This window comes from Rhinichthys klamathensis, unplaced genomic scaffold, assembly GCF_029890125.1.
Source record: "Rhinichthys klamathensis goyatoka isolate OS25496 unplaced genomic scaffold, OSU_Roscu_1.1 h1tg000068l_1, whole genome shotgun sequence".
Lineage (NCBI taxonomy): Eukaryota > Metazoa > Chordata > Actinopteri > Cypriniformes > Leuciscidae > Rhinichthys > Rhinichthys klamathensis.
In genome coordinates this window covers 4715289-4729842 of record NW_026606611.1, presented here as the reverse complement: position 1 = coordinate 4729842, position 14554 = coordinate 4715289, and the positions used below count along the sequence as shown (strand labels likewise).

At 41.3% G+C, this 14554-nt stretch overlaps 1 protein-coding gene across 1 annotated transcript in view; it reads left to right on the top strand.

Annotated features, from left to right (window-relative positions):
- slit3 (slit homolog 3 (Drosophila)) overlaps positions 1-14554 on the top strand; it is a 199225-nt gene that overhangs the window by 115101 nt on the left and 69570 nt on the right. The window contains exon 6 of the mRNA XM_056250333.1: positions 5906-5977. Coding sequence (XP_056106308.1) covers positions 5906-5977 — 72 coding nt within the window. The remainder of the gene's footprint in view (positions 1-5905; positions 5978-14554) is intronic.

The following is a 14554-nucleotide window of genomic DNA, read 5'->3' as shown; positions in this document are numbered from 1 at the left end:
ATATTAGACAATATGAGACTAGATGAAATTAAACAATATTTAAACAATATGAGACAGACAGGTCAAATTAAACAATGAGACCCGACGAAATAAGACCAGGGGCCGTATTCACAAAGAATTTTATCTTACCACTAGGAGTACTCCTAAATCGCACTAAAATATTTTAGCTAGGAGTTTTCTTTTAAAAGTTATTCACAACGCCTTTCAGACCTACTCTTAGTAAGGAAAAATGACAACTCCTAAACTAAGAGTGAGTCTTCGTTGCTATGGATGACGTCACTTCTCATGCACGAGCCTCCTCGCAATGATCACGGTGATTGGTTGTTAGATGACAGGGCCATCATGCGGAACATAACACAGACGCAACAAATCATGGATTTAGGACATCTAAATATGTCTGTGTCCTACACAAAATAATAATAGTAATGTCATCGAAATGTTTGTGCAGGCCCCAGTGAAGTGTAATTCTAACAAGGCAGAGAGAGAGAGAAGTCGTGAATTAAATTAAATTAAATCAAGGTAGCCTAATACCCCAATGAAAACCGCCACTTGCCAAAAAAACGACACTTGCATTAACACTTGCTTGGTTAATTGACATCCTATTAGCCTAAATAGACTACTTAAAGCAAGGAAATGTTACTCCTATTGAAGTAATGTAATGGTGTGTTCACACCGAACGCGAATAAAGCGTCAAATACGCGTCTATCGCTTGAACATTCGCTCGAGTTCAAATTTTTCAACTTGCGCGGAAGACATTCGCGGCAAACGCGTCGCCCAATTCGCGTCATTTGCAACGCCCGGCGCGAATGATGCGCCTATTCGCGTCTTTGCATTGACTTTGTATGTAATCTACTCGCGCAAATAATTAAATTCGCGTTCGGTGTGAACACACCATAATAGTTGAATGACGGTGGATTATGAACTCGCCAAAACGGAAAAGAAAGCCCAACTGGACGCAGGATCAGTTACTGCTGCTGGCCCAAAAACATAATAAAAGTGAAATTCGGCACTGGGATATCAAGCAAAACTAAGCGTGAGAATGGGAGATGATTTGTTTGCAGATCAATGCAGCATTCCCGCTTGTGTCGCGGACCCCGGACGACTGCGAGAGGCGGTGGTGTGCGCTACGATCCTTTGTGAATAGGTCTTAGTGAGTTAGGAGTCCTCTCGACTTCTTTTAAAGCTGCTGTCCGTAGCTTTTTTTGGGTTAAAAATGATCCAAAATACATATTTGATAAAATACATAACCAGCCAGTGTTCAAAACTATCTGCTTGCCTTAGCTCGATGCAAAACGGTAAGCTTGTAATAATGTTTTTAATTTTAGTGGTACTGGTGGATTTCCGCGGGAGATTCGAGCATGTCTTTGCGTCATTACGTCACATCTGTACACATAAAGAAGGAGTCTCGGCTAGTATAAGCTATATTGCGTGTGAGGATGTTGGAGGTAGAGATTTATAGCCTTTTCTCACAGCACTTGATATAATTAAACTTATCAATTTGATGGCGGATCCAGAAAGGTTCAAACGACGATCATCATCAGTGACAACTAGAGACTCACCCGCTGTAACATGCAAAAGACTTCGTTCGGACTTCGGAGTGGCTACAGAAAGAGAAGAGACTGCAACCGGACCCATGCGAAAACAAGGATAATATCGGAAGGACATTACATGATGTAGTCACGCAATGCTTGCTGACGTTGTTAACATTAACAATTAGAGAACATAGTATAGCTACTTTGCACGGTTTTGCGTGAAATGATAACTTATAAGCAATTGTTAGATTTAATCAGCGCGATTTACTGCAATGTCAGAACCAGAACAAAAGTGAATGTTTCTTACTAGTTCAGATGACATTTCCCGGTGAAAATTCCTATGTTGGTCATACTTCCAAAAAGAATAATCTGTGATTCTGAATGACAATATCCACATCGGCGCGGTAACTGACAGCTGCACACTCTCCTCAAACACTGTGTTCATCCGCGCTGTGCCGTGTCGAGGGTGTTGAACTACAACCCACGTAAAGTTGATAATTCCGCGAATGACTGCAATTGCAGATTTCGAACAGAGATGGCGACAAAGAGGAAAAATGCCGGACTGCAGCTTTAAGCTGTCCCAGACTTAGGTGCTACTTTTAGGGCTAAAATGCTTCGTGAATTACTCTTAGTGAAAAAAATTAGGAGTCCTAAAGTTAGGAGTGACACGCCCATTATTTTTAGGAGTTGCTCCTAAATTTGCCAGTTAGGAGCTACTTTTAGCCTTAAAATTCTTTGTGAATACGGCCCCAGACAAACCAAGACAATATAAGAAAAGACAAGATGATACTGGAAGAGAAAAGATAAGACAAGACTGGAAAGGAGAAGAAGAGAAAAGACAAGATGAGATGAAAATAGGTAAGACAAGAAAGAGAAAAACTAATAAAACAATATGAAAAGAGAAAAAATAATAAAAATGAAGATGAAATGAGACTGAAACGTGAACAGGGGATATAAAAAGTGAGGATGAGAAGAAAAAATATGAGATTAGGTGAGATGAATTGAGAAGGAGTATAGATTAAATGGGGTGAGATGAAGTAGAAGAGAAAAAAGAGACTAAATTTGTGTGATGAAAAAGAGGAAGAAAATTAGACTGGAGGAGAAGACAAAATATGATGAGAGAAAGTGAGATGATCTAGAAGAGAGGAGTTGAAATGAGATGAAGTGATAGGATAAGCAGAGATGAGAAGAGACATAAAAAATAAATCGAAGAAATAGTGACAATATTAGAGATGAAGATACAAAGTGAGATGAGAGAAGAAGTGAGACAAGACGGGATGAAATGAGACGACAAAGTGAGACAAATCTGAATGAGACGAGACATAGTGAAACAAAACCAGTCGAGACAAGAAGACGCAAGGCTGATCAGTGTGATACAGACACAACTCTTCAAACCATACTTGATTTGGTGACCATGAAAGGTCACGTACTGTACATCTGTTACCACTATAGACTGAATATGAGATTCATATTTTGAAGCTCTGATCAAGCATCGTCCTGGCTGTGACGGTCAGTTCTAAGTCATTTACTGTGTTAGCTATCGAGTGTGAATGAAATACGGCCATGCGGCTGCTGGTTAGCATCACCGACTCTGACAGATTAATAGTCTAGTGAAGGGAAGGAAGACCCATATCTGTTTCTTTCTCCCGTTCACTCCAGATGGGACACTGGCAGGACGAGAGCTCTAAAGTGCCAATATGGCTCATGACTGAGATGATTAAAGGCCAATGTAATTAGAGCAGGGAAATTAAAACGGGGACTTTCATTACCCAACACTACCATGTCCCACCTCTCCAAACAATCACCAAACACGCGGATATTCACACATACCACACACTCGCATATGTACTTTCAAGACAGCTATTCGCCCTTGACTATATTCAGAATTATCATTGTTAAAAATCTATGGCACATAACCACAATGACTTCCTCTAGAGATCAACTTCACATGTCCAGATAATACAGACATGCCTCAGTCTGAAACCTGATTGAATGAGCTATGTTTGAATTCTATATGTGCCAAGTATTCATAATATCACCTGCTGTTTGGCAGTTCACTGTATTACTTGCCAGTGGAATTTTCAATACTGTGATTATTATTATTAAGAAATTAACCGTGAAGAAATAGCTTAATGTTTTTGAAGTGCTTTTCACAATTCTATTGTAGAAAATCCAGAAGGTTTTAATCAGTCACTGAGTATAGACAAATTATAGTCCAAGACACTTCTTGTAATATAAATGCTAAAAATCCATTCTTTTAAAGCATCTATATCGAAATATGTGCCTTGCGCAATAAACGACAGCTTACCGTGAAATAATGACTTTAAAAGAAGTCTTTCTGCTGAGTTGTCCTCGGGCTGTACGCAAAAACAATCAAACCAGTGCACCCTGATTTATGAACAAATGACTATAATGAGCTGCTTCTTTTTAGTGTAGACTAATTCTTGAACAGATGAGCCAATACTTTTAATGAATGGTTCAAAAAGTCGAGTAAGTGCTTTGAATCAGGTTGACAAATCCTTCACTGTATTGAATTGATCAGAGTGTTTAATGAATCAACCTCTGACTCTCTTAATGAACTAGTTATTTTCAGTGATGTCCATATATGAAGAAAGTTTCGTGTCGGCATCATTACAGACTGGTGGTCATTACAATGTGTCATTAAAGATACATGTTTGCTTCAGGTTTTGTGTTTTTGTAAAAAATGTATATCTTATTTATGTGTGTACATATATAATTTACAGTTTATAACATAATTGTTGTTCAAGCTGTTGTAGCCATTTTATAAAAAAATAAATAAGCCAAAGTGGCTGTGTTTCAGTGATTTCACTATGATTGAGAGTCATTGTAACACATGAGGCAAATGTAACGCATTCACAGTTTTACTCTCAGGGCAAGTGTCTCTTTAAAGTCTTCATATATTTGGATGAAAAAATAGATATCGTAAAAGACAAACATTTAAAGAGATAGTTCATCCAAAAATTAAAATTAGCCCATGATTTACTCACCCTGAAGCATAGGTGTAAATGACATTCTTCTTTCAGACGAATACAATCAGTTATATTAAAAAATGTCCTGGCTCTTCCAAGCTTTATAATGGGAGTCAATAGGTACATTTTTTTGGAAGTCCATCAAAGCGCATCCATCCATTATAAAAGTGCTCGACATGGCTCTGGCGGGTTAATAAAGGCCTTCTGAAATGATTTTAATTTAACTCTGATTGTATTCGTCTGAAAGAAGAATGTAATATACACCTAGGGTGGCTTCAGGGTGAGTGAATCATGGGCTAATTTCCATTTTTGGGTGAACTATCCCTTTAACTTTTGCATATAAAGAGTATTTAATTTTCACAGTGATAGTTAATGCATCTGCTGTGGGTGGATGCCATACAGTCTGTCCCATCAGCAATTATGGAGACAGATGCATGTCTTTTAGAAACGACGGATGAATCGCCAGAGATGCTCCGTTCTTCTTTATTACCCGTCTCTAAAGACGCAAAGGCACGGTGTCTGTCATGGGTCAAATGTCACAGCGGTCCTGTTTGCTGAACAAATGACTTAAGAAAAGCGCTTAGATTCCTTGTTCTTTATTCAAGTCTCTTTCAAATCCATCTCTTTTAAGAATGCAGAGAGGGATGGGTAAATAGGCAGATGGAGGGGGCGGATAGCAAAGTCTGCAAATTAAAGGAAAAGGAAAAAGAAGCAAAAAGGAAGAAGTGCCCCTCGCGTCTGCTCGTCCAGCTCCATGACCCCGGCTGATTTACGAACCCCTTCCTTTAATGAAATTGTTTCTTTGACAGAGCCGGTAAAAGCTTGTAATGGATTGGCTGCTCTAATGTAATGAAATTACTCCCATTCTGACTTTTAAAAAAAAGAAGAAGAAGAAGAGGGGGGGGGCAGACGAGCGGGCTGGGGGGAGAAAATGCAATTAATATTTACAGAGAACTGACAGACGGGGTGGGCTGTGCACTATAGCCAGCCTCCCATTCTCTCTCTCTCTCTCTCTCTCTCTCTCTCTCTCTCTCTCTCTCTCTCTCTCTCTCTCTCTCTCTCTCTCTCTCTCTCTCTCTCTCTCTCTCTCTCTCTCTCTCTCTCTCTCTCTTACCTCTCTTTGCCCCCACACTCTCAGCAGTGTGGCAAAAAAGAGAGGACGAGATAGGAGGAGGTTATAGCCAGACAGGCCACTTTTAGCCAGCTGGTCCTTTATCCCGACTGCGGTGAGGAGAGCAGAGTAGATATGAGATGCCCGTTTGTGTGTGTTAGTTTGTCTACCTCCCTCCCCGCAGCCCCCACCTCTCCTCCTCCTCCTCCCTCCCCTCAGCCCCCACCCGCTCGTCTGCAGACCTGCCGCTGACTTCTGTCTCTCATCTGCAGGCAACTGGACAGCAACCACATCAGCTGCATCGAAGATGGAGCCTTCCGAGCCCTGCGCGATTTGGAGATACTGTAAGTCCCCCTCCCGCCTCCTTTGCGGGGTTCTCTCCTCTCTCCTCACCTCTGCTGTCCCTTTTCCTCTAACTCTGTCTGTGTGTTTCTTGATTGTTCTTGAAGGACAAACTGTGTTGCGTTGTGGACCTGTGGCGCATAGTCTGGTGTCACCCCGTCCGGTCCGACACCGTGGCGTTTAGCATGCAACCGCCCGTGCGACAGCTAAAGTTGCTCGTTTGTCATTGTGCTGCATCGTTGCCGCTAGAAAAAGTGTTCTGACTTTTCTGGGTGCACCTTACCATTAAATCCACCGCCGTGCCATGTGTTTTCTGTCTAGAATGTCTGTAGAATTGCGTTGTCTACTTTAAACCGGGTGTTAGACTCACTTTGACGCTTAGATCTCTCTTCTGTTGCCTGCTGGGAAGTCTTCTCTGGCTCTCTGCGTTCACCTTCATCACTCACATCCTTAATCTCAGAACAGGCTTAGGCAGAGTTCATAGCAAATTCTTTGATAGCACTGGAGAGATTTGATGTGTTTGTGAGTGAGTTTATTTTTATTCCTTGGGTATACCCCGGATTGTCCCAGAGAGGATGTGAGGCAGGAAGCGGGACATACGGGGGGGGGTCTAACCGCCGCATCTCCATCAAGCCAATTGGCAGGGCGCTAAGTGCCAACCTCATCTTCCAAATGAGCGCCGCTCACTGGGGACCCGGAGTAAAGCCACCCCCGCCATTAATTCCTGGCTCCAGAGGACATGGCAGTTACATCATTGTTAGGCAGGTTTTTCGGCAGTGTTAGCAAGGTGTACAGGTGGTGAATGGTGAATCAAAGAAGGGAAAATAGTAACATCTTTCATCTCATGCCCTGTGTCCTCTTCTCATGACCAGTACAGAAAATGACCTTATAAAACACGAGCTCGGGAGCAGGAAAGTGTGAGTAAGTCGGGAATCAATTTTCATTAATAATACAGAACCTCCCCAGATTCTGCCAAAGACCTTTGCAAGCCAAGGAGAGCAGTGGTACATGAATACACATCACTTTCCTGCTGATTGAGGCATCTCTCCACCCCTCTGGAGAAGATGAAACACACAGTTCTGCAAATGACACTGTATCATGGCTAAATATCCCCATGTGCTGTAGTCAAGCTCAACCTTACACCTTGCATCCATGTTCTCCAGTAGGAGATTCAAAATTCTGCTAGCTGACCATTCTGCTATAGGGCCCCGTTTGTAAGAATATGACACTTCTAGGTAATTCATGGCAAAATTGTGGTTAAGGTGCAACGATTCACAACCTTCGGCGTACCCTGACGTGCACCTCTCCAAAAATGTAACAACGCGTCAATTCTACGCGGATGCAAGCGCTGTGATTGGTCTGCTAGAACAGCTCCCGGGTTTCACATGCTCCCTCTGCATGTGTAATTGCGCGTCAACGTGGACAACGACGCAGAAGTATAAATGAAAACCAACTATAGCGTAGAGTCCGACGCAGAAGTAAATCAGCCTTTAGCCACAAGTGATAATGCTTTGAGTCTCAATGTAAGGATAATAATTTCCAGCATGAGTTATATTACAACCCAGACTTACCTTTGTCTTATGGCTGATCTTTCTGAATGGCAGATGGAGATATATCTCATGTATCACCAAAGAGTATGATGACTGTCAATGAGATTATCGTGAGGTCATAAAATTAATCCATAAAAGGGATTTTACAGGTAAAGCATCTTATGTAGGTTAAGTGTTGTGCTTTCAGAAATGTCCAGGGGTTATACAGTAGACACGTTCAAGCACAGCAGTTTATGTTTAAAACAATGTTGGATTATTGGAGTTCAGGGCAAGCATGTGTGGGTTTTTTTTAATGTAGATTAGTATAATGTGACATCTGGAGATATAAATGAAAGAAATAAAGATAAACATTTTAAAAATGTGATGTTAATGTGTGTTTTTGCAATTCAGAACACACTTGAGGTGTAATTTAAGAGTCATATTAAATGCATTGTTTGAGTGAGAGGCCAACGTATCTTTTAATCTCAATGATCGTTAAAGGCCTATTAAAATAGATGGTGCACTGCGACATAATTGAGAGATTTGAGCGTCCTTTTCCATCATTCGCTGTTGGGTTTCGTGATCACTGTAGAATTTTTGTGATCACTATAAACAGCGACTAAAAAAATTGCAAAGCAGGGAGCTATTTAAATACTTCCATCGGGTTTCGAGATGGTGATCAGAGTGGAGATTAGACAGAGCAGTTCGCGGCTAACCCTCCTCCACAACCAAATGACTGCCAGTGATTTAACGCCTGCCAAACTACACAGAATTAATGATCGGCCCTTTCTGCTGATGAATTGTAATTTATATTTAACATAACTGTGCTAATGACTGAACTAATGACTTCAAAGCTATCTCGGACATTTTCTCACATAGGACGTGACTTGCATCCCAATGAGCTGAAGGAAGTGCGGTAGGCAGCACATTGATGTGTTCTCCATCTGCAGAGCACCTAAACCTGCCTAATAAGAAGCACCCCCTTGATTATTTTCCATTTATAACTTAGGTACTGTTTGCGCTTGCTCTCATTTTAAATTCTGATAACTATAAATATACACCTAATCAAGCCAGTTTATCTTTCCATTCTCGCTTTAAATGTATATGTGAAATAGACTGTGCATTATAAGGTGTCCACCTTATCTTTGTTTTATTAGATTCATGAAATTCAAGTCGGTGCATAACTAAGAACATTGGCAGTGTTTCTCATTTCTAATTTCAAATCAAATCAAATTTTAAATATAATATTTAAATGAGGTTCCATGTGGTGTGAGAAAAACTGAATATTTTTCACGGGTATATGCCTCAAACTCAATTTTCATTCATACACCATAGTCAAATATACAGAACATTGTTATTTGCTTAAGTGAGTTGAAAAATAGTTAATAAGATTACTTAGCCAAGTAATTCAGGTGAAATGAAAAATCGCTGTTTTAAAATAATGAATAAAGGCATGGTCTAAGAAGTGTTAAATAGTCTTTAAACCTTTCTTACAATAAAGAGAACAAAAAAAAAACTGAAACTATAACTCAAAATATGTATATTCAGGAAAAGTATGACCAGTTATTCATAAAAAAATATTCATAAAGCCAAAGAAAGCATAAAGAATGTTCAACGGATATATTTTTCAGCAGGGTTACGGTGATCATATTTTGTTCTGATATGGTGTTCTTATTGTGTTTAAGAACACTATGAGAAAGTCTCATGTAATCTGTTTCACATTATGCTAAGAGCAATATGTATGCGCTTAATGCTTGTTTTTGTCTTTAAACACTTTGCTCTTTTGTGGAATCTTTCATAATATGTCATTATCGTCCTTCAGGGCTATTTTGTAAAATGTGGTTTAAATGTGAGAAGGGAATTTTTAGTATTGTGAGAAGGAGCATTTTGGGAACTCCCCATATACCCCACTCAGTTTTGTCTACACACACACACAGCACTCTCACAAGCGCTGGAGTCTCTGCATATTTTATAACCACTTTTGTACAGAAAATTCTGGCTCTGAATCAAATGTCAAATCATGTGAATTTTTTTGCCCCACTGTGTCATTTTTTATGAGCAGGGAAGTGCTGAGACATTTCCGTGCCATCTCTTGAAGGTGACTTTCCTTCCCACCATGCATTGATAAGAAGGCCCAAATTTTCGCATTACCACTGTCCTGTCCCCCTGCCAAATGCTGTCATTTGTCAATGTGTGGACGGCACATTTTTCTCGACAGCTTGGCACAGATCTTGCTGGTCGAGTTTAGCATGATAGCATGGGCACCGTGCCCCAAAGGGACATCTTTGCTGCTCACCAGGCCTGGTCGATACGCACCACTCGGTACTATGTCCTCAACAAAGGCGTCTTCTCCATTTAAAACCACAGATGTACTTCTAATCATAAGTGCCGTTTAATGAGTGTTTCACATTTTTATTTAAAGATCCTAGCTTGTAGAACTATATGGCATGCCACGAAATACCAACCAGGGTAAACCTTCTGAGTATTTGCAGTGTGTTGTCAGATTAAATGTTGATTGTGTATGGGAGCGTGAGGAGGCGGATTATTAATCCTGGGTACAAAATGGCATTGGAAATATGCTGATTTGGAGAGTCTCTTACATTTCTGTGGTAACGTTGACGTCCCAGGATTGTTTTAGGGGGAGGCAAGTGGGCGTTTGATCGAAACCTAAATATATTACGAATGAAAAATCGTGTATTTCATATGGAAGGTTTGAGAAATATAATTTTCTTATGGTTATGGCTTATGGTTTGGCAGTTTTCTACCTTTATAATGTCATTTTCTCAAAGCAAGACCTTTTGAATGTTCCTCTTGGCAACGATTACACTGAGCTTTGCTCTTTTCGGTCCCTGCCGCCCCTTATCCTAATCATTTCTAACCCCTGTGCTCCTGTAAAAAACATTAGCTCTTCTCAGATTTAACAAATGTCCTCTAGCTGGTGCAGTTGGTCCCACTTTGGGAACTCGGGACTGCAGATTCCCTTGAATCAGATATTCCATGCATCTTTAATTTCTAACACTGGTTGGCCTCCCTTTGGACAAATCAGTCTTACTTCTGCAAGGCCTGATTGAAAGGTTGTCTTTAGTCAATAGGTGAGTCTTTATGTGACAGACAACAGGCAGGCGGAGGGAGAAAGGGCAAGCTGATGGCTAAATGAGAGGATGGATTAGGGGAGTGGAGGGGGAGAGAGCTGTCATTAGCTCACAAACAGCACTTTCGAGCACAGGAAATTGCCTTGCCACCAGACATGGCCCCATTGCGTTATCTCTGTGTGGTCTACGCCAAAGCTCGGGGAGATGGGGAGATGGGGAGGGGGCGGGCTGGAAATCGTGCTTTTCAGCAGTCGGACCCTTGCGCACAATTAATCATTCGCTCCTGGATGGCCAGAGAGAGGAGGGAGGCCGACGGAACAGCTTAGATTCAATCTGTCCTCATTTGCGCTATAATGGCCTCATCAATGGCAGGGGAATCGTGTCTGTTTTCGGTGTTGTACCTGTTCTTTTCGCCTCTCCTCCCATCCTCTGCTCCATTGAGGGATGGAGATCTCTTTCTCTCCTTTCAGAGGAGGCAAAGGGTTGGTTTATGCAGGCATAAAGCTTCCCCTTTTTTGTTACAAATGCTAAGCACTAGTTTCTTTTTTTTTAATAAGCCTCCACTTGGACACAAACCACATGAATGCGATTATGAGCAGAGATCATGTTATTTCTCTGTTTATTCTCATTGGGTTTATTTGAATTAGTGGAATAACATCTGATTGTGGCTTTGTGCTGAAGCTGAACTTACGATGCTAAGCTAAACAATGGCAACAATTTCCATCCTACGCACACGAATTCCATCACACTGCAACAAGTGGAGCCCAAGAGCTCATAATGAAATTACGCTCCATCTGGAGGCACTTTACTCATTTGTTTTGACTCGAGGGCCCGACGCAGGGATGCCCTGTAAATGGTTGCTCGGATGGACGCTTGCATTGCAAACTCACAATTGTGCTGCAGTAGCGATAATAGTTTCTCATGGAACCATGACAACATCACAGACACTTTGGCTCACATCTAGTTTCCAAGTCATATATAGACATGGTTGTGTACTCCCTACTCTATACACTTGCACTCAATTTCACACCACATGAAAGAAAATATGGATTGAGAAGTTAAAAAAAAGTTGAGCAAAACACCATCATCTATCACATTTATTTTTTAACACGTTTTCTTAAGAATGCTATTTAGAATAAGCATCAGTTACCAGGACAGTTACTTTCTGAGAAGTACACACTCACTGCTTCAATCCTGTCATGCCAAATAACATATGTCTTTGCCTCCTGATTTCTCAGGAAAAGTCAGATGCCGGGAGCACTTCAGTTATTTCCCTGCCGTCCCCTGCATCCACCTAAACAACCTCTCTCTTATTTTCTTATTTCAAAATGTTCTGGCTCTGAAAATGCTGCCGTCTTTTAGGAGTGAAGTATCCAGAGACCCTCTCCAAGTCCCTCTAATGAAGGCCCGAAGAAAGCCTGAGAGCACTTAAGATCCCACTGTCAAGCTTTTTGCAACTGTGGGAAAGCTTTCTTGACATAGAAAAGAGAAGTAAAAAAGAAAACGTGCCCCTCTGACTAAGACTAAGCTGACACAGACTAAGCGTTGTGAGCAATTATCAGCTGCCTGGTTCTATTGACGCCTGCATCAATAGAGCTTTAAATAAAATCATAAAGTTACACAGTCAAGCTGTAGAGTTTGGTATTTGTCAGGTCCCGCATTGATTTCATTTCATTTCAGCTTGGATGCACTTTCTCAGGAGTCACTGTGGATGTGGTCCTTACCCCTGCAGCACGTTGATTTTGCTTAACACAGTTTTGATTTATGGTCAACTACAAGGCGACACAGGCGGAATGACTTTATATTGCTGGTGATGAAGACAAAGGAATTTTAAAGACTCAAGGTGATCTTCAATTATCACAAGTGGCTTTAGCAAGAGTTGCTCATGCTGCGCTGTTATTTGCTGAAATCCCACGCTGCAGCAGTGGGCGGCCCTCTGCACTGCAGAGGGCTGGATATAGGGAAGACTGACAGTCTTGTTTAAGACAGCAAAATGGGCTCTACTTTAAGGCCATTGGTCTAGTGCTCATTGTTTCTTGTAGAAAAGCTTAACTCAGCCAGAGCCAGAGATGTCCATATACATAAACAGGTGAAGTCTATCCGCTGAGAGACCGAAGGTCATCGCTCTGGGGCATGGAACATGTCAGGTTTAAGCTGACTTAACGTGACTGTGACGCCCAGTCCAGCTCCAGCTCCAGCTTTTTCAAATTACAATTGCATGAAGGAAATCTATATGAGATTATTTTTACTCAGGGCTTCTAATCCTGGACACCGGATGGCTGAAATATGAATGAGAGAGCAAGCACTACCACAGCAAGCACAAGCTGTTCGGCGCTCTCTGTCGATCCTCTTCCCTTCTTTAACAGTCCTTCTTCAGCTCTCAGTCTTGTCTTCATTTTTTCACTGTTCGTTTCTTCACTTGCATCACCTAACTTTGGAGGATGCTCCCAGAAGAGAGTGAAGGTTTCACAGATAGGAGTGAATCCTTCCTGAGCAAATTGCATTTTCCCTTGGTGATGGTTTGGTATTACAGGCTTTTACCAGGGCGTTCCTCCCTCAGGCTTGCCCAGAGCTTCTTCTATTTACATCTCTACAGAGCAGCAGAGAACAGCAATGAAACCTCTGAGCCACAGCGGCCTTGACAAGAGGTTCGCTTTCTGGTGCGGATTTGGTCAACTCCTCACGAGGGTGATTCCTTCACCCTGTGTGTAATTTGTGCGGAATTTTCTGTGTGTCTATGTGTAGAATAACAATAATTTTCCATTCCATTTAGTTAGTTTTCTTCTTTCCCTCACTCATAATAAAGTGTTCCACCACAGATCTGAGCCAAAATCAATATTCAGATATCATTTAAAGTCCCACAAGAATGTTATATTTTAGAGGGATTAGTTTCCCTCTGATTTGTGCAGTTTTATAGCACCCACATTCAAGAAATGGACCCAGGCTGGGAAATTTCCACTGGTCTGAATTGTAAATCTGATCACTCAAATGGTAAATAATGTAAATCAAGCATAGTGTCAGTTCTGACAGGTCACTTTAGTCAAGGTCGCATCAGCTGACCCTCAGCTGATCCACGTCTACCTTTAGGAATATGACGCCTATCACTGTATACATATATAAGCTCCTTCAGTATTTTCAGCAGCTATCGCGTTTCTCAGGAGCTAATTACCCTCCTCCATCCCCAGCTCCTCCTCTCGCCCAGTCAGGATGTGGCATTCTGATTCCGCTTGAATCAGAATAAATTCTCGAATTATGTTGTACTTTAAAATCTCGAATTAATGATATCTGCATACATTCATGTTGGTTCTGTTCTGTTTACCCTAAGGGGGGTGATTGCTGCTCTCCCTGCTCTTATCCATGCTAGGCTGCATGGATGCGCAGGGAGTTCTCGCCCAGAATGGAACCATACCGCCAATCTAAACTGTATGCTAATTGTCAATCGGATTTGACGATAGTGGTCCTGACAGAAATAGCTTGTTTGTTTACTACAGTGTTTAGACTGAACTACCTGGCCTTGAATAAAAAGCAAGACCAGCAGCTGGTCTGATCAGTTGAGAGTATTTGGTTTTCAGTAGCTCAAACAGTAGAGCATGGCGTTAGCAAACAGGTCATGGGTTCAATTTCCAAGGAATGCATGAATAAAAAAAAAAAGTATAACATGAATGCAATGTAAGTCACTTTAGATAAAGAGTCTGCCAAATGCATAAATGTAAATATAAAATGTAAATCATGGAGGGTCCTTTAGAGAATTCACTCCAAAACTGTCATTAAACCTTTCATTAAAGCTGTCATTAAACCTTTCATTAGAAGGAACACTCAGACCCCAAACCCAAGTTGTAAACTGAGTTGGCGTAGTCAGCGGGATTCAGCAGTTTCTCCCCACCAAGCAGGAACCATTTAAAATCCTAAATTGAGAGATCCCAGACCGTTTTCCAAGAGGTGGAAGTACAGGAGGCTG